General features: G+C 52.5%; 2 protein-coding genes across 2 annotated transcripts in view; both read right to left on the reverse strand.

Moving 5' to 3' along the window:
* Positions 1–1,940: 1,940 nt before the first annotated feature.
* On the reverse strand, positions 1,941–7,678 carry LOC124035447 (GATOR complex protein WDR59-like). The gene is made up of 2 exons (XM_046348897.1): positions 7,334–7,678; positions 1,941–2,200 (listed from the first exon to the last, which is right to left on the reverse strand). The coding sequence occupies exons 1-2, from the start codon at positions 7,536–7,538 to the stop codon at positions 2,073–2,075; spliced, it is 333 nt and encodes a 110-aa protein (XP_046204853.1). The 5' UTR covers positions 7,539–7,678; the 3' UTR covers positions 1,941–2,072.
* Positions 7,679–9,781: 2,103 nt separating this feature from the next.
* LOC124035444 (GATOR complex protein WDR59-like) overlaps positions 9,782–21,030 on the reverse strand; it is a 67,430-nt gene continuing 56,181 nt past the window's right edge. Inside the window, exons 18-20 of the mRNA XM_046348891.1 lie at positions 15,773–15,854; positions 10,712–10,824; positions 9,782–9,805 (exon numbers count right to left, since the gene is read on the reverse strand). Coding sequence (XP_046204847.1) covers positions 15,774–15,854 — 81 coding nt within the window. The 3' untranslated portion in view covers positions 9,782–9,805; positions 10,712–10,824; position 15,773. The remainder of the gene's footprint in view (positions 9,806–10,711; positions 10,825–15,772; positions 15,855–21,030) is intronic.

Genomic DNA, 21,030 nt, shown 5'->3' on the forward strand with positions numbered 1-21,030 from the left:
AGTACTAAGCATTGGGAGAGGACCAGTAACTGTCCTGTTAGTACTAAGCATTGGGAGAGGACCAGTAACTGTCCTGTTAGCACTAAGCATTGGGAGAGGACCAGTAACTGTCCTGTTAGCACTAAGCATTGGGAGAGGAGAAGAGGAAGCATTTCACTGTGAGGTCTACCTACACCTGTTGTATTCAGCATTTCACTGTAAGGTCTACTACACCTGTTGTATTCAGTATTTCACTGTGAGGTCTACCTACACCTGTTGTATTCAGCATTTCACTGTGAGGTCTACTACACCAGTTGTATTCAGCATTTCACTGTAAGGTCTACTACACCTGTTGTATTCAGCATTTCACTGTAAGGTCTACTACACCTGTTGTATTCAGCATTTCACTGTGAGGTCTACTACACCTGTTGTATTCAGCATTTCACTGTGAGGTCTACTACACCTGTTGTATTCAGCATTTCACTGTGAGGTCTACTACACCTGTTGTATTCAGCATTTCACTGTAAGGTCTACTACACCTGTTGTATTCAGCATTTCATTTCACTGTGAGGTGCATGGTGCATGTCACAAATAAAATCAGATTTTTAAAATAAATATATTTTTAATTTTACCCCTTTTTCTCCCCAGTTTCGTGGTATCCAATTGATTTTAGTAGCGACATCGCTACAACTCCCGTACGTGCTCTGGAGAGACGAAGGTTGAAAGTCATGCGTCCTCCGATACACAACCCAACCAAGCTGCACTGCTTCTTTAACACAGTGCGCATCCAACCCGGAAGCCAGCCGCACCAATGTGTCGGAGGAAACACTGTGCATCTGACAACCTTGGCTAGCGCACACTGCGCCCAGCCCGCCACAGGAGTCGCTGGTGTGCGATGGGACAAGGATATCCCTACCGGCCAACCACTCCCTAACCCGGGCGACGCTAGGTCAATTGTGCGTCGCCCCACGGACCTCCCGGTCACGGCCGGTTACGACAGAGCCTGGGCGCGAACCCAGAGTCTCTGGTGGCACAGCTGGCGCTGCAGTACAGCGCCCTTAACCACTGCGCCACCCGGGAGGCCACAATAAAATCAGATGTGATTATGGCATGATCCTATCTGCCATCCATGGCACCATAAGGTCGGTGCACTGCTTTGCTTTATCTTGGCCAGGTCGCAGTGGTTGACCTTTCATTTGTTGCTAAGTGACAGCAAAGAGTTTCAGACAACAACAGTTTGTATTCAATCAGATGTTTATTGTGTGGGGGAACATCTAGTCAAGGCATTAAGGCCTTCATAACAACCTCTACCTCAGCATCTCATTATACAACCTCTCCAGACCACAGCGTTCCAGGACTAAATTAATGGACTGCTGTGTGTGTGTGTGTGTGTGTCTGCATCAGTCTGTGTCCCAGCGTCTCTCTCAGAAGGTGCTCTGTAGCAGACAGTGTGTGTGTGTGTGTGTGTGTGTGTGTGTGTGTGTGTGTGTGTGTGTGTGTGTGTGAGTCTGCATCAGTCTGTGTCCTAGCGTCTCTCTCAGAAGGTGCTCTGTAGCAGACAGTGTGTGTGTGTGTGTGTGTGTGTGTGTGTGTGTGTGTGTGTGTGTGTGTGTGTGTGTGTGTGTGTGTGTGTGAGTCTGCATCAGTCTGTGTCTCAGCGTCTCTCTCAGAAGGTGCTCTGTAGCAGTGTGTGTGTGTGTGTGTGTGTGTGTGTGTGTGTGTGTGTGTGTGTGTGTGTGTGTGTGTGTGTGTGTGTGTGTGTGTGTGTGTGTGTGTGTGTGTGCATCAGTCTGTGTCCCAGCGTCTCTCTCAGAAGGTGCTCTGTAGCAGACAGTGTGTGTGTGTGTGTGTGTGTGTGTGTGTGTGTGTGTGTGTGTGTGTGTGTGTGTGTGTGTGTGTGTGTGTGTGTGTGTGTGTGTGTGTGTGTGTGTGTGTGTGTGTGTGTGTGTGTGTGAGTCTGCATCAGTCTGTGTCTCAGCGTCTCTCTCAGAAGGTGCTCTGTAGCAGACAGTGGCAGCCGCAGCCTGTGGGACATTCGTCCTGTGTTCTGAACCACTCCATCATGTGGGAGGTGTGCCCCCCGTGACCACAACTCAGACAGAAGTTAGAGGAGCCTCGGACAGCCACGTGACAGATGGCACACTGGAAGGTGAAGCGCTACACACAGCACACTGAGTCCCCCGCACCTGGCTACGACAATGGCAGCAGTACACACCAAACTCTGAAGAGAGAGGGGAGAGAGAGGAGGAGAAGAAGGAGAGGGGAGAGGAGGTGGTGGAGAGAGGGGGAGGAGGAGAGAGGAGGTGGTGGTGAAGGAGAGAGGGTGGATGGAGAGAGGGGGAGGAGGAGAGAGGAGGGGGAGAAGGAGAGGGGGAGGAGGAGAGAGGAGGAGGAGAGGGGGTGGGTGGAGAGAGGGGGAGAGAGAGGAGGAGAAGAAGGAGAGGGGAGAGGAGGTGGTGGAGAGAGGGGGAGGAGGAGAGAGGAGGTGGTGGTGAAGGAGAGAGGGTGGATGGAGAGAGGGGGAGGAGGAGAGAGGAGGAGGAGAGGGGGTGGGTGGAGAGAGGGGGAGAGAGAGGAGGAGAAGGAGAGGGGAGAGGAGGTGGTGGAGAGAGGGGGAGGAGAGAGGAGGTGGTGGTGAAGGAGAGGGGGTTGATGGAGAGAGGGGAGGTGGTGGTGAAGGAGAGAGGGTGGTGGAGAGAGGGGGGAGGAGGAGAGGGGAGGTGGTGGTGAAGGAGAGGGTGGATGGAGAGAGGGGGAGGAGGAGAGAGGAGGAGGAGAGGGGGTGGGGGGAGAGAGGAGGGGGAGAAGGAGAGGGGGGAGAGGAGGTGGTGGGAGAGGAGGTGGTGGTGAAGGAGAGAGGGTGGATGAAGAGAAGGGGGAGAAGTTAGAGGAGAAGAAGGGAGGGGAGGAGGAGAGGAGTTGGATGGAGAGAGGGGGAGGAGGAGGAGAGGGGGTAGATGGAGAGAGGAGGGAGGAGGAGGAGAGGGGGTGGATGGAGAGAAGAGGGAGGAGGAGGAGAGGGGGTAGATGGAGAGAGGAGAGAGGAGGAGAGAGGAGGTGGTGGTGAAGGAGAGGGGAGAGGAGGTGGTGGAGAGAGGGGGTAGATGGAGAGAGGAGGGAGGAGGAGAGAGGAGGTGGTGGTGAAGGAGAGAGGGTTGATGGAGAGAGGGGGAGGAGGAGAGAGGAGGGGAGAAGGAGAGGGGAGAGGAGGTGGTGGAGAGAGGGGGAGGAGGAGAGAGGAGGTGGTGGTGAAGGAGAGAGGGGGAGGAGGAGAGAGGAGGTGGTGGTGAAGGAGAGAGGGGGAGGAGGAGAGAGGAGGTGGATGGAGAGAGGGGGAGGAGGAGAGGGAGTTGGTGGTGAAGGAGAGAGGGTGGATGGAGAGAGGGGGAGGAGGAGAGAGGAGGGGGAGAAGGAGAGGGGAGAGGAGGTGGTGGGAGAGGGGGAGGAGGAGAGAGGAGGTGGTGGTGAAGGAGAGAGGGTGGATGGAGAGAGGGGGAGGAGGAGAGAGGAGGGGGAGAAGGAGAGGGGAGAGGAGGTGGTGGAGAGAGGAGGTGGTGGTGAAGGAGAGAGGGTTGATGGAGAGAGGGGGAGGAGGAGAGGGGAGGAAAGGGGAGAGGAGATGGTGGTGAAGGAGAGGGGTGGATGAAGAGAAGGGGGAGAAGTTAGAGGAGAAGAAGGGAGGGAGGAGGAGAGGAGTTGGATGGAGAGAGGGGGAGGAGGAGGAGAGGGGGTAGATGGAGAGAGGAGGGAGGAGGAGGAGAGGGGGTGGATGGAGAGAAGAGGGAGGAGGAGGAGAGGGGTAGATGGAGAGAGGAGAGAGGGAGGAGGAGAGGGGGTGGATGGAGAGAAGAGGGAGGAGGAGGAGAGGGGGTGGATGGAGAGAAGAGGGAGGAGGAGGAGAGGGGGTAGATGGAGAGAGGAGAGAGGAGGAGGAGAGGGGGTGGATGGAGAGAAGAGGGAGGAGGAGGAGAGGGGGTGGATGGAGAGAAGAGGGAGGAGGAGGAGAGGGGGTAGATGGAGAGAGGAGGGAGGAGGAGGAGAGGGGGTGGATGGAGAGAAGAGGGAGGAGGAGGAGAGGGAGGTAGATGGAGAGAGGAGAGGAGGAGGAGAGGGGAGGAAAGGGGAGAGGAGATGGTGGTGAAGGAGAGGGGTGGATGAAGAGAAGGGGGAGAAGTTAGAGGAGAAGAAGGGAGGGGAGGAGGAGAGGAGTTGGATGGAGAGAGGGGGAGGAGGAGGAGAGGGGGTAGATGGAGAGAGGAGGGAGGAGGAGGAGAGAGGGGTGGATGGAGAGAAGAGGGAGGAGGAGGAGAGGGGGTAGATGGAGAGAGGAGAGAGGAGGAGGAGAGGGGGTGGATGGAGAGAAGAGGGAGGAGGAGGAGAGGGGTGGATGGAGAGAAGAGGGAGGAGGAGGAGAGGGGGTAGATGGAGAGAGGAGAGAGGAGGAGGAGAGGGGGTGGATGGAGAGAAGAGGGAGGAGGAGGAGAGGGGGTGGATGGAGAGAAGAGGGAGGAGGAGGAGAGGGGTAGATGGAGAGAGGAGGGAGGAGGAGGAGAGGGGGTGGATGGAGAGAAGAGGGAGGAGGAGGAGAGGAGGTAGATGGAGAGAGGAGAGGAGGAGGAGAGGGGGTAGATGGAGAGAGGAGGTGGTGGTGAAGGAGAGGGGTGGATGGAGAGAAGGGGGAGAAGTTAGAGGAGAAGAAGGGAGGGGAGGAGGAGAGGAGTTGGATGGAGAGAGGGGGAGGAGGAGGAGAGGGGGTAGATGGAGAGAGGAGGGAGGAAGAGGAGAGGGGTGGATGGAGAGAAGAGGGAGGAGGAGGAGAGGGGGTAGATGGAGAGAGGAGAGGAGGTAGATGGATAGAGGGGAGAGAGGAGGAGGAGAGGGGTTGGATGGAGAGAAGAGGGAGGAGGAGGAGAGGGGGTAGATGGATAGAGGAGGGAGGAGGAGGAGGAGAGGGGGTAGATGGGAGAGAGGAGGGAGGAGGAAGAGGAGAGGGGGTAGATGGGAGAGAGGAGGGAGGAGGAGAGGGGGTAGATGGAGAGAGGAGGAGGAGGAGGAGAGGGGTAGATGGGAGAGAGGAGGAGGAGAGGGGGTAGATGGGAGAGAGGAGGAGGAGAGGGGGTAGATGGAGAGAGGAGGGAGGAGGAGGAGAGGGGGTAGATGGGAGAGAGGAGGGAGGAGGAGGAGGAGAGGGGGTAGATGGGAGAGAGGAGGGAGGAGGAGAGGGGGTAGATGGGAGAGAGGAGGGAGGAGGAGGAGGAGAGGGGGAGAGAGGAGGGAGGAGGAGAGGGGGTAGATGGGAGAGAGGAGGAGGAGGAGAGGGGGTAGATGGGAGAGAGGAGGAGGAGGAGAGGGGGTAGATGGGAGAGAGGAGCCAAATGGAGTCAGTAATAATACCATCTATCTAGGAGACTCACCCTGGTATACCATCTATCTAGGAGACTCACCATCTATCTAGGAGACTCACCCTGGTATACCATCTATCTAGGAGACTCACCCTGGTATACCATCTATCTAGGAGACTCACCATCTATCTAGGAGACTCACCATCTATCTAGGAGACTCGCCATCTATCTAGGAGACTCGCCATCTATCTAGGAGACTCACCATCTATCTAGGAGACTCACCCTGGTATACCATCTATCTAGGAGACTCACCATCTATCCAGGAGACTCACCATCTATCTAGGAGACTCACCCTGGTATACCATCTATCTAGGAGACTCACCCTGGTATACCATCTATCTAGGAAACTCACCATCTATCTAGGAGACTCACCATCTATCTAGGAGACTCACCATCTATCTAGGAAACTCACCCTGGTATACCATGTATCTAGGAGACTCACCATCTATCTAGGAGACTCACCCTGGTATACTATCTATCTAGGAAACTCACCCTGGTATACCATCTATCTAGGAGACTCACCCTGGTATACCATGTATCTAGGAGACTCACCATCTATCTAGGAGACTCACCCTGGTATACCATCTATTTAGGAGACTCACCATCTATCTAGGAGACTCACCCTGGGATACCATCTATCTAGGAGACTCACCATCTATCTAGGAGACTCACCATCTATCTAGGAGACTCACCATCTATCTAGGAGACTCACCCTGGGATACCATCTATCTAGGAGACTCACCATCTATCTAGGAGACTCGCCATCTATCTAGGAGACTCGCCATCTATCTAGGAGACTCACCCTGGTATACCATCTATCTAGGAGACTCACCATCTATCTAGGAGACTCACCATCTATCTAGGAGACTCACCATCTATCTAGGAGACTCACCCTGGTATACCATCTATCTAGGAGACTCACCCTGGTATACCATCTATCTAGGAGACTCACCATCTATCTAGGAGACTCACCATCTATCTAGGAGACTCACCATCTATCTAGGAGACTCACCCTGGTATACCATCTATCTAGGAGACTCACCATCTATCTAGGAGACTCACCATCTATCTAGGAGACTCACCATCTATCTAGGAGACTCACCCTGGTATACCATCTATCTAGGAGACTCACCATCTATCTAGGAGACTCGCCATCTATCTAGGAGACTCGCCATCTATCTAGGAGACTCACCCTGGTATACCATCTATCTAGGAGACTCACCATCTATCTAGGAGACTCACCATCTATCTAGGAGACTCACCATCTATCTAGGAGACTCACCCTGGTATACTATCTATCTAGGAAACTCACCCTGGTATACCATCTATCTAGGAGACTCACCCTGGTATACCATCTATCTAGGAGACTCACCCTGGTATACCATCTATCTAGGAGACTCACCATCTATCTAGGAGACTCACCCTGGTATACTATCTATCTAGGAAACTCACCCTGGTATACCATCTATCTAGGAGACTCACCCTGGTATACCATCTATCTAGGAGACTCACCCTGGTATACCATCTATCTAGGAGACTCACCATCTATCTAGGAGACTCACCATCTATCTAGGAGACTCACCCTGGTATACCATCTATCTAGGAGACTCACCCTGGTATACCATCTATCTAGGAGACTCACCATCTATCTAGGAGACTCACCATCTATCTAGGAGACTCACCATCTATCTAGGAGACTCACCCTGGTATACCATCTATCTAGGAGACTCACCCTGGTATACCATCTATCTAGGAGACTCACCATCTATCTAGGAGACTCACCCTGGTATATCATCTATCTAGGAGACTCACCCTGGTATACCATCTATCTAGGAGACTCACCCTGGTATACCATCTATCTAGGAGACTCACCCTGGTATACCATCTATCTAGGAGACTCACCATCTATCTAGGAGACTCACCCTGGGATACCAACTATCTAGGAGACTCACCGATGCCTTTGTGCGGTTCAGGAGGACAGGATGTAAACTTGAGGACCTCGGCTCTCTTGTCCTTCAGACCCCATCGATGGAGGATCTCCCCGTAACACTTCTTAAAGTCATCAAACTGCATGGTGTTGGCTGGGTCCAGCAGCCTGAGAGGGTAGAGAGAGAGAGAGAGAACCGCAGATCTAGAACAGATAAGAGACTGCCCCATGTTCAGGACCGGTCCTAGGTAAGATGGCCGACATGTTGGTCCATTCTGACGCAGACATCAGCCTCTCTTGTTGTTTCTCGTGTATGTCTATGAAGAAAACATTGGCTTGTCTTTGTTCATGTGTGTTTTTCCTAAACGTCTAATTCTGGACTCGACTCAATGACCTTTTATTCATGTCGTGTAGTTCTCTCTCTCGCTCGCGGGGGTCTGTGTACATCTGGTTGGCGTGGCGATAGTCGTCAGGCGAGGACTCCCCCAAGGGAGGGACCTGCTCCGGGTCTCGACCTAATGAAATAGACAGAAACTCCTTTTACACAGATGGCTACATGTTATTGACACTGGGTATCTATGGAGAATATTAGCAGGTTAGACTGTGTGTTCCACAGGAAGCAGCAGGTTAGACTGTGTGTTCCACAGGAAGCAGCAGGTTAGACTGTGTGTTCCACAGGAAGCAGCAGGTTAGACTGTATGTTCCACAGGAAGCAGCAGGTTAGACTGTATGTTCCACAGGAAGCAGCAGGTTAGACTGTGTGTTCCACAGGAAGCAGCAGGTTAGACTGTGTGTTCCACAGGAAGCAGCAGGTTAGACTGTGTGTTCCACAGGAAGCAGCAGGTTAGACTGTGTGTTCCACAGGAAGCAGCAGGTTAGACTGTGTGTTCCACAGGAAGCAGCAGGTTAGACTGTGTTCCACAGGAAGCAGCAGGTTAGACTGTATGTTCCACAGGAAGCAGCAGGTTAGACTGTGTGTTCCACAGGAAGCAGCAGGTTAGACTGTATGTTCCACAGGAAGCAGCAGGTTAGACTGTGTGTTCCACAGGAAGCAGCAGGTTAGACTGTATGTTCCACAGGAAGCAGCAGGTTAGACTGTATGTTCCACAGGAAGCAGCAGGTTAGACTGTATGTTCCACAGGAAGCAGCAGGTCAGATTAAATCATGACTGTCCCATGTTCCCTAACAGTTATGAAAGTCGACTGGTGATTAGGATACTTCTTTAGGTTAGACAAAATAGTGTACTTCAGTATAGGGATTAGGGTGTAGGCTCTGACCTAAAGTAGTGCACACTACATTCAGCAGTATGTGGACACCCCTTCATATTAGTGGATTTGGCTATTTCAGCCACACGCGTTTCTGACAGGTACGTAGAATTGCGCACGCAATCTCCATAGACAAACATTGGCAGTAGAGTGGTTGGAAGCCTTCCCAGAAGAGTGGAGGTTGTTATAGCAGCAAAGGGGGGACCAACTCCATATTAATGCCCATCCTTTTTGAATGAGGTGTTGGATGAGCAGGTGTCCACATACTCTTGGGTCATGTAGTGTGAACAGGGTGCTGGCCTCTTCTGGGATCACTGAGTTCATACCATAAACAGCCTTTTATTCCCATCCCGGGTTACATACCGATGCTCCAGGTGGTGGTGGTGGTGGAGTCTGAGGTGCTGTAACAGGAGCCTGACGACACAGAGCTGGATGTGTAGCTGGGCTGGAGGAGAGGAGAGGAGAGGGGGAGGGTAGAGGGGAGAAGAGGAGAAGGGCAGGGAGAGGAGAGGCATGGAGAGGAGAGGGAGAGGAGAGGGAGAGACAGGGAGGGAGGGGAGAGGGAGAGACCGGGAGGGAGGGGAGAGGAGAGGAGAGGAGAGGGGCAGGGAGAGGAGAGAAGAGGAGAGGGGCAGGGAGAGGAGAGAAGAGGAGAGGGGCAGGGAGAGGAGAGGGGCAGGGAGAGGAGAGGCAGGGAGAGGAGAGGAGAGAAGAGTATGGAGAGGAGAGGGAGAGGAGAGGAGAGGAGGAAAGGGAGAGGAGAAGGGGAGGGTAGAGGGGAGGAGAGGCAGGGAGAGAAGAGGAGAGGAGAGGGGCAGGGAGAGGAGAGGAGGGGCAGGGAGAGGAGAGGAGACGCAGGGAGAGGAGAGGGGGAGGGGAGAGGAGGGAGGGAGAGGAGAGAAGAGTATGGAGAGGAGAGGAGAGGGAGAGGAGGGGAGAGGAGAGAGAGGTGAGGAGAGGGAGAGGGAGAGGGAGAGGAGAGAAAACATTTAAAAAACATTTTCAGAAAAAGGAATGGCTCCATATGCCAGACCAGGGAAAACAGTAACCAAGGTTACCCACGTTGAGGATATAAACTTTGACTTACGTATCGGGAGTGATGAGGGGGAAACAGAGAAGAGCGTTGCTGTCCATACAGAGAGAAGTAGTCCTGGGAACAGCCCTGGGTCCTGAACACACTACACAGCATGGCTAGAGTCTGGACATCACTCATCAGACTGTAGTGGTCCAGACTGGGGAGGAGGGGACAGAGGAGTCCTGAACACTACACAGCATGGCTAGAGACTGGACATCACTCATCAGACTGGGAGGAGGGGACAGAGGAGTCCTGGACACTACACAGCATGGCTAGAGTCTGGACATCACTCATCAGACTGGGAGGAGGGGACAGAGGAGTCCTGGACACTACACAGCATGGCTAGAGTCTGGACATCATTCATCAGACTGGGAGGAGGGGACAGAGACAGACAGAGTGTCCTAATCCCTCCAGTATATACAGTAAGTAGCCTTGTACCAGCCACAATGACTAATGTACAGGACACCCCCTGGACAGGACACCCCCTGGACAGGACACTAGTCTCTCTCCTGTTTCTGTAGTGAGACAGCTTGATGTACAGGACACCCCCTGGACAGGACACCCCTGGACAGGACACCCCCTGGTCAGGACACCCCCTGGACAGGACACCCCCTGGACAGGACACCCCCTGGACAGGACACTAGTCTCTCTCCTGTTTCTGTAGTGAGACAGCTTGATGTACAGGACACCCCCTGGACAGGACACCCCCTGGACAGGACACTAGTCTATCTCCTGTTTCTGTAGTGAGACAGCTTGATGTACCAGGACACCCCCTGGACAGGACACTAGTCTATCTCCTGTTTCTGTAGTGAGACAGCTTGATGTACAGGACACCCCATGGTCAAACTCAATTCCTGGCGGGTCCGGTATGTTCCTGCTGGGCTTTGCCAAAACGGATCTTTTGTCCAATTACTGTTATTTTTAATTGAGTATACAAAACATTAAGAACACCTTCCTAATATTGAATCAGTCTATGTCATGTCAGCAGGTGTTCATAATGTTTTGTTCACTCAGTGTACATCAGTACAGTATATACAGTGTAGTATATTTGCCTGCTACTCACAGAGTTTCCAGCAGGTGGCGTCCAAACGGATGTCTGGCCCAGGGAGCGTCTGCATCAGGGTCAGAGTCAGGACTGAGTTCTAGGCTGGTGGCAGCCGAGGCCAGGGCCCACACCTACAGTACACAGAGTTAATACCGGGCCCTACAGTACACAGAGTTAATACAGGGTCCTACAGTACACAGGGCCCACACCTACAGTACACAGAGTTAATACCGGGTCCTACAGTACACAGAGTTAATACAGGGCCCTACAGTACACAGAGTTAATACAGGGTCCTACAGTACACAGAGTTAACACAGGGTCCTACAGTACACAGAGTTAATACAGGGTCCTACAGTACACAGAGTTAATACAGGGTCCTACAGTACACAGAGTTAATACAGGGTCCTACAGTACACAGAGTTAATACAGGGCCCTACATTACACAGAGTTAATACAGGGTCCTACAGTACACAGAGTTAACACCTACAGTACACAGAGTTAATACAGGGCCCTACATTACACAGAGTTAATACAGGGTCCTACAGTACACAGAGTTAATACAGGGTCCTACAGTACACAGAGTTAATACAGGGTCCTACAGTACACAGAGTTAATACAGGGTCCTACAGTACACAGAGTTAACACCTACAGTACACATAGTTAATACAGGGTCCTACAGTACACAGAGTTAATACAGGGTCCTACAGTACACAGGGTCCTACAGTACACAGAGTTAATACAGGGCCCTACAGTACACAGAGTTAACACCTACAGTACACAGAGTTAATACAGGGCCCTACAGTACACAGAGTTAATACAGGGCCCTACAGTACACAGAGTTAATACAGGGTCCTACAATACACAGAGTTAAACAGGGTCCTACAGTACACAGAGTTAATACAGGGTCCTACAGTACACAGAGTTAATACAGGGTCCTACAATACACAGCGTTAATACAGGGTCCTACAGGACACAGAGTTAATACAGGGTCCTACAGTACACAGCGTTAATACAGGGTCCTACAGGACACAGAGTTAATACAGGGTCCTACAATACACAGAGTTAATACAGGGTCCTACAGTACACAGAGTTAATACAGGGTCCTACAGTACACAGGGTCCTACAGTACACAGAGTTAATACAGGGTCCTACAGTACACAGGGTTAATACAGTACACAGAGTTAACACCTACAGTACACAGAGTTAATACAGGGCCCTACAGTACACAGAGTTAATACAGGGCCCTACAGTACACAGAGTTAATACAGGGTCCTACAATACACAGAGTTAAACAGGGTCCTACAGTACACAGAGTTAATACAGGGTCCTACAGTACACAGAGTTAATACAGGGTCCTACAATACACAGCGTTAATACAGGGTCCTACAGGACACAGAGTTAATACAGGGTCCTACAGTACACAGCGTTAATACAGGGTCCTACAGGACACAGAGTTAATACAGGGTCCTACAATACACAGAGTTAATACAGGGTCCTACAGTACACAGAGTTAATACAGGGTCCTACAGTACACAGAGTTAATACAGGGTCCTACAGTACACAGGACCCACACCTACAGTGCACATAGTTAATACAGGGTCCTACAGTACACAGGGCCCACTCCTACAGTACACAGAGTTAATACAGGGTCCTACAGTACACAGAGTTAATACAGGGTCCTACAGTACACAGAGTTAATACAGGGTCCTACAGTACACAGAGTTAATACAGGGTCCGACAGTACACAGAGTTAATACAGGGCCCTACAGTACACAGAGTTAATACAGGGTCCTACAGTACACAGAGTTAATACAGGGTCCGACAGTACACAGAGTTAATACAGGGCCCTACAGTACACAGAGTTAATACAGGGTCCTACAGTACACAGAGTTAATACCTACAGTACACAGAGTTAATACAGGGCCCTACAGTACACAGAGTTAATACAGGGTCCGACAGTACACAGAGTTAATACAGGGCCCTACAGTACACAGAGTTAATACAGGGTCCGACAGTACACAGAGTTAATACAGGGCCCTACAGTACACAGAGTTAATACAGGGTCCTACAGTACACAGAGTTAACACCTACAGTACAGAGTTAATACAGGGCCCTACAGTACACAGAGTTAATACAGGGCCCTACAGTACACAGAGTTAATACAGGGCCCTACAGTACACAGAGTTAATACAGGGTCCTACAATACACAGAGTTAAACAGGGTCCTACAGTACACAGAGTTAATACAGGGCCCTACAGTACACAGAGTTAATACCTACAGTACACAGAGTTAATACAGGGTCCTATAGTACACAGAGTTAATACCTACAGTACACAGAGTTAATACCTACAGTACACAGAGTTAATACCTACAGTACACAGAGTTAATACAGGGTCCTACAGTACACAGAGTTAATACAGGGTCCTACAGTACACAGAGTTAATACAGGGTCCTACAGTACACAGAGTTAATACCTACAGTACACAGAGTTAATACCTACAGTACACAGAGTTAATACAGGGTCCTACAGTACACAGAGTTAATACAGGGTCCTACAGTACACAGAGTTAATACAGGGTCCTACAGTACACAGAGTTAATACCTACAGTACACAGAGTTAATACCTACAGTACACAGAGTTAATACCTACAGTACACAGAGTTAATACCTACAGTACACAGAGTTAATACAGGGTCCTACAGTACACAGAGTTAATACAGGGTCCTACAGTACACAGAGTTAATACAGGGTCCTACAGTACACAGAGTTAATACATGGCCCTACAGTACACAGAGTTAATACAGGGTCCTACAGTACACAGAGTTAATACAGGGTCCTACAGTACACAGAGTTAATACAGGGTCCTACAGTACACAGAGTTAATACAGGGTCCTACAGTACACAGGGTTAATACAGGGTCCACTCCTACAGTACACAGAGTTAATACAGGGTCCTACAGTACACAGAGTTAATACAGGGTCCTACAGTACACAGAGTTGATACAGGGTCCTACAGTACACAGAGTTAACACCTACAGTACACAGAGTTAACACAGGGCCCTACAGTCTCTGACCGGTCCTACCTAAGCCACGGTCTCTGACCGGTCCTACCTTAGCCACGGTCTCTGACCGGTCCTACCTTAGCCACGGTCTCTGACCGGTCCTACCTTAGCCACGGTCTCTGACCGGTCCTACCTTAGCCACGGTCTCTGACCGGTCCTACCTTAGCCACGGTCTCGGACCGGTCCTACCTTAGCCACGGTCTCGGACCGGTCCTACCTTAGCCACGGTCTCTGACCGGTCCTACCTTAGCCACGGTCTCTGACCGGTCCTACCTTAGCCACGGTCTCTGACCGGTCCTACCTTAGCCACGGTCTCTGACCGGTCCTACCTTAGCCACGGTCTCTGACCGGTCCTACCTTAGCCACGGTCTCTGACCGGTCCTACCTTAGCCACGGTCTCTGACCGGTCCTACCTTAGCCACGGTCTCTGACCGGTCCTACCTTAGCCACGCCTCTGATCAGCCACGCCTCTGATCGGTCCTACCTTAGCCATGTCTCAGTCTCTCTGATCGGTCCTACCTTAGCCACGGTCTCTGATCGGTCCTACCTTAGCCACGTCTCCGTCTCTCTGACCGGTCCTACCTTAGCCACGCCTCTGATCAGCCACGCCTCTGATCGGTCCTACCTTAGCCATGTCTCAGTGTCTCTGACCGGTCCTACCTTAGCCACGCCTCTGATCAGCCACGCCTCTGATCGGTCCTACCTTAGCCACGGTCTCTGACCGGTCCTACCTTAGCCACGGTCTCTGACCCGTCCTACCTTAGCCACGGTCTCTGACCCGTCCTACCTTAGCCACGGTCTCTGACCCGTCCTACCTTAGCCACGGTCTCTGACCCGTCCTACCTTAGCCACGGTCTCTGACCCGTCCTACCTTAGCCACGGTCTCTGACCCGTCCCACCTTAGCCACGGTCTCTGACCCGTCCCACCTTAGCCACGGTCTCTGACCCGTCCCACCTTAGCCACGGTCTCTGACCCGTCCCACCTTAGCCACGGTCTCTGACCCGTCCCACCTTAGCCACGGTCTCTGACCCGTCCCACCTTAGCCACGGTCTCTGACCCGTCCCACCTTAGCCACGGTCTCTGACCCGTCCCACCTTAGCCACGGTCTCTGACCCGTCCCACCTTAGCCACGGTCTCTGACCCGTCCCACCTTAGCCACGGTCTCTGACCCGTCCCACCTTAGCCACGGTCTCTGACCCGTCCCACCTTAGCCACGGTCTCTGACCCGTCCCACCTTAGCCACGGTCTCTGACCCGTCCCACCTTAGCCACGGTCTCTGACCCGTCCCACCTTAGCCACGGTCTCTGACCCGTCCTACCTTAGCCACGGTCTCTGACCCGTCCTACCTTAGCCACGGTCTCTGACCCGTCCTACCTTAGCCACGGTCTCTGACCCGTCCCACCTTAGCCACGGTCTCTGACCCGTCCTACCTTAGCCACGGTCTCTGACCCGTCCCACCTTAGCCACGGTCTCTGACCCGTCCCACCTTAGCCACGGTCTCTGACCCGTCCCACCTTAGCCACGGTCTCTGACCCGTCCTACCTTAGCCACGGTCTCTGACCCGTCCTACCTTAGCCACGGTCTCTGACCCGTCCTACCTTAGCCACGGTCTCTGACCCGTCCTACCTTAGCCACGGTCTCTGACCCGTCCTACCTTAGCCACGGTCTCTGACCCGTCCTACCTTAGACACGGTCTCTGACCAGTCCTACCTTAGCCACGGCCTCTGACCAGTCCTACCTTAGCCACGGCCTCTGACCAGTCCTACCTTAGCCACGGCCTCTGATCAGTCCTACCTTAGCCACGGCCTCTGACCAGTCCTACCTTAGCCACGGCCTCTGATCAGTCCTACCTTAGCCACGGCCTCTGACCAGTCCTACCTTAGACACGGTCTCTGACCAGTCCTACCTTAGCCACGGTCTCTGACCAGTCCTACCTTAGCCACGGTCTCTGACCAGTCCTACCTTAGACACGGTCTCTGACCAGTCCTACATTAGCCACGCCTCTGATCAGTCCTACCTTAGCCACGTCTCTGCGTCCCACCACCAGAGCTGCTGCTGCATTCTTCTGACACGTGTCCTGTATGTCGTTCACATTCAGACTGCAGAGAAACAAACAGACATTACAGATGTTTCAACATGTTGGGGGACAAACAGACATTACAGATGTTTCAACATGTTGGGGGACAAACAGACATTACAGATGTTTCAACATGTTGGGGGACAAACATACATTACAGATGTTTCAACATGTTGGGGGACAAACAGACATTACAGATGTTTCAACATGTTCAACATGTTGGGGGACAAACAGACATTACAGATGTTTCAACATGTTGGGGGACAAACAGACATTACAGATGTTTCAACATGTTGGGGACAAACAGACATTACAGATGTTTCAACATGTTGAGGGACAAACAGACATTACAGATGTTTCAACATGTTGGGGACAAACAGACATTACAGATGTTTCAACATGTTGGGGGACAAACAGACAGCTCATTACAGATGTTTCAACATGTTGGGGGACAAACAGACATTACAGATGTTTCAACATGTTGGGGGACAAACAGACATTACAGATGTTTCAACATGTTGGGGGACAAACAGACATTACAGATGTTTCAACATGTTGGGGGACAAACAGACATTACAGATGTTTCAACATGTTGGGGGACAAACAGACATTACAGATGTTTCAACATGTTGGGGGACAAACAGACAGCACAGATGTTTCAACATGTTGGGGGACAAACAGACAGCTCATTACAGATGTTTCAACATGTTGAGGGACAAACAGACATTACAGATGTTTCAACATGTTGGGGGACAAACACACAGCTCATTACAGATGTTTCAACATGTTGAGGGACAAACAGACATTACAGATGTTTCAACATGTTGGGGGACAAACAGACAGCTCATTACAGATGTTTCAACATGTTGAGGGACAAACAGACATTACAGATGTTTCAACATGTTGGGGGACAAACAGACATTACAGATGTTTCAACATGTTGAGGGACAAACAGACATTACAGATGTTTCAACATGTTGAGGGACAAACAGACAGCTCATTACAGATGTTTCAACATGTTGGGGGACAAACAGACATTACAGATGTTTCAACATGTTGAGGGACAAACAGACAGCTCATTACAGATGTTTCAACATGTTGAGGGACAAACAGACATTAGATGTTTCAACATGTTGAGGGACAAACAGACATTAGATGTTTCAACATGTTGAGGGACAAACAGACAGCACAGATGTTTCAACATGTTGGGGGACAAACAGAGCCAGGTACAGCATTATATTACAATATTAAGATGTATTGAGCCAGGTACATGTGTCTCCCCCAGGGTGACGAACTCACATGTGCGTCTCCCCCAGGGTGACGAACTCACATGTACGTCTCCCCCAGGGTGACGAACTCACATGTGCGTCTCCCCCAGGGTGACGAACTCACATGTGCGTCTCCCCAGGGTGACGAACTCACATGTGCGTCTCCCCAGGGTGACGAACTCACATGTGCGTCTCCCCCAGGGTGACGAACTCACATGTGCGTCTCCCCAGGGTGACGAACTCACATGTACGTCTCCCCAGGGTGACGAACTCACATGTACGTCTCCCCAGGGTGACGAACTCACATGTACGTCTCCCCCAGGGTGACGAACTCACATGTGCGTCTCCCCAGGGTGACGAACTCACATGTGCGTCTCCCCCAGGGTGACGAACTCACATGTGCGTCTCCCCCAGGGTGACGAACTCACATGTGCGTCTCCCCCAGGGTGACGAACTCACATGTGCGTCTCCCCCAGGGTGACGAACTCACATGTGCGTCTCCCCAGGGTGACGAACTCACATGTGCGTCTCCCCAGGGTGACGAACTCACATGTGCGTCTCCCCCAGGGTGACGAACTCACATGTACGTCTCCCCCAGGGTGACGAACTCACATGTACGTCTCCCCAGGGTGACGAACTCACATGTACGTCTCCCCCAGGGTGACGAACTCACATGTACGTCTCCCCAGGGTGACGAACTCACATGTACGTCTCCCCAGGGTGACGAACTCACATGTACGTCTCCCCAGGGTGACGAACTCACATGTACGTCTCCCCAGGGTGACGAACTCACATGTACGTCTCCCCCAGGGTGACGAACTCACATGTACGTCTCCCCCAGGGTGACGAACTCACATGTACGTCTCCCCAGGGTGACGAACTCACATGTACGTCTCCCCAGGGTGACGAACTCACATGTACGTCTCCCCCAGGGTGACGAACTCACATGTACGTCTCCCCCAGGGCGACGAACTCACATGTACGTCTCCCCCAGGGCGACGAACTCACATGTACGTCTCCCCCAGGGCGACGAACTCACATGTACGTCTCCCCCAGGGCGACGAACTCACATGTACGTCTCCCCCAGGGTGACGAACTCACATGTACGTCTCCCCCAGGGCGACGAACTCACATGTACGTCTCCCCCAGGGCGACGAACTCACATGTACGTCTCCCCCAGGGCGACGAACTCACATGTACGTCTCCCCAGGGCGACGAACTCACATGTACGTCTCCCCCAGGGTGACGAACCACATGTACGTCTCCCCAGGGCGACGAACTCACATGTACGTCTCCCCCAGGGCGACGAACTCACATGTACGTCTCCCCCAGGGCGACGAACTCACATGTACGTCTCCCCAGGGCGACGAACTCACATGTACGTCTCCCCAGGGCGACGAACTCACATGTACGTCTCCCCCAGGGTGACGAACTCACATGTACGTCTCCCCAGGGCGACGAACTCACATGTACGTCTCCCCAGGGCGACGAACTCACATGTACGTCTCCCCCAGGGTGACGAACTCACATGTACGTCTCCCCAGGGTGACGAACTCACATGTACGTCTCCCCCAGGGTGACGAACTCACATGTACGTCTCCCCCCAGGGTGACGAACTCACATGTACGTCTCCCCCAGGGTGACGAACTCACATGTACGTCTCCCCAGGGTGACGAACTCACATGTACGTCTCCCCCAGGGTGACGAACTCACATGTACGTCTCCCCCCAGGGTGACGAACTCACATGTACGTCTCCCCAGGGCGACGAACTCACATGTACGTCTCCCCCAGGGTGACGAACTCACATGTACGTCTCCCCCAGGGCGACGAACTCACATGTACGTCTCCCCCAGGGTGACGAACTCACATGTACGTCTCCCCCAGGGTGACGAACTCACATGTACGTCTCCCCCAGGGTGACGAACTCACATGTACGTCTCCCCCAGGGCGACGAACTCACATGTACGTCTCCCCCAGGGCGACGAACTCACATGTACGTCTCCCCCAGGGCGACGAACTCACATGTACGTCTCCCCCAGGGCGACGAACTCACATGTACGTCTCCCCCAGGGTGACGAACTCACATGTACGTCTCCCCAGGGTGACGAACTCACATGTACGTCTCCCCCAGGGTGACGAACTCACATGTACGTCTCCCCCAGGGTGACGAACTCACATGTACGTCTCCCCAGGGTGACGAACTCACATGTACGTCTCCCCAGGGCGACGAACTCACATGTACGTCTCCCCCAGGGCGACGAACTCACATGTACGTCTCCCCCAGGGTGACGAACTCACATGTACGTCTCCCCCAGGGCGACGAACTCACATGTACGTCTCCCCAGGGTGACGAACTCACATGTACGTCTCCCCCAGGGTGACGAACTCACATGTACGTCTCCCCAGGGTGACGAACTCACATGTACGTCTCCCCCAGGGCGACGAACTCACATGTACGTCTCCCCAGGGTGACGAACTCACATGTACGTCTCCCCCCAGGGTGACGAACTCACATGTACGTCTCCCCCAGGGCGACGAACTCACATGTACGTCTCCCCAGGGCGACGAACTCACATGTACGTCTCCCCCAGGGCGACGAACTCACATGTACGTCTCCCCAGGGCGACGAACTCACATGTACGTCTCCCCAGGGCGACGAACTCACATGTACGTCTCCCCCAGGGCGACGAACTCACATGTACGTCTCCCCCAGGGCGACGAACTCACATGTACGTCTCCCCCAGGGCGACGAACTCACATGTACGTCTCCCCCAGGGCGACGAACTCACATGTACGTCTCCCTGGTGTTGTAGTGAGACCAGACAGAACTGACCATAGATCAGGGCTATAGACACCCTGGTGTTGTAGTGAGACCAGACAGAACTGACCATAGATCAGGGCTATAGACACTCTGGTGTTGTAGTGAGACCAGACAGAACTGACCATAGATCAGGGCTATAGACACCCTGGTGTTGTAGTGAGACCAGACAGAACTGACCATAGATCAGGGCTATAGACACCCTGGTGTTGTAGTGAGACCAGACAGAACTGACCATAGATCAGGGCTATAGACACCCTGGTGTTGTAGTGAGACCAGACAGAACTGACCATAGATCAGGGCTATAGACACCCTGGTGTTGTAGTGAGACCAGACAGAACTGACCATAGATCAGGGCTATAGACACCCTGGTGTTGTAGTGAGACCAGACAGAACTGACCATAGATCAGGGCTATAGACACCCTGGTGTTGTAGTGAGACCAGACAGAACTGACCATAGATCAGGGCTATAGACACCCTGGTGTTGTAGTGAGACCAGACAGAACTGACCATAGATCAGGGCTATAGACACCCTGGTGTTGTAGTGAGACCAGACAGAACTGACCATAGATCAGGGCTATAGACACCCTGGTGTTGTAGTGAGACCAGACAGAACTGACCATAGATCAGGGCTATAGACACCCTGGTGTTGTAGTGAGACCAGACAGAACTGACCATAGATCAGGGCTATAGACACCCTGGTGTTGTAGTGAGACCAGACAGAACTGACCATAGATCAGGGCTATAGACACCCTGGTGTTGTAGTGAGACCAGACAGAACTGACCATAGATCAGGGCTATAGACACCCTGGTGTTGTAGTGAGACCAGACAGAACTGACCATAGATCAGGGCTATAGACACCCTGGTGTTGTAGTGAGACCAGACAGAACTGACCATAGATCAGGGCTATAGACACCCTGGTGTTGTAGTGAGACCAGACAGAACTGACCATAGATCAGGGCTATAGACACCCTGGTGTTGTAGTGAGACCAGACAGAACTGACCATAGATCAGGGCTATAGACACCCTGGTGTTGTAGTGAGACCAGACAGAACTGACCATAGATCAGGGCTATAGACACCCTGGTGTTGTAGTGAGACCAGACAGAAC

This window comes from Oncorhynchus gorbuscha, linkage group LG05 (assembly GCF_021184085.1).
Source record: "Oncorhynchus gorbuscha isolate QuinsamMale2020 ecotype Even-year linkage group LG05, OgorEven_v1.0, whole genome shotgun sequence".
In the NCBI taxonomy this organism is placed as follows: domain Eukaryota; kingdom Metazoa; phylum Chordata; class Actinopteri; order Salmoniformes; family Salmonidae; genus Oncorhynchus; species Oncorhynchus gorbuscha.

Coding starts and splice junctions, on each gene's coding strand:
- LOC124035447 (XM_046348897.1), bottom strand. CDS start 7,538: ATGGGGCAGTCTCTTATCTGTTCTAGATCTGCGGTTCTCTCTCTCTCT. Junction 2,201..7,333: donor TGAACCGCACAAAGGCATCG/GTGAGTCTCCTA, acceptor CTCTCTCTTCAG/AGTTTGGTGTGTACTGCTGC.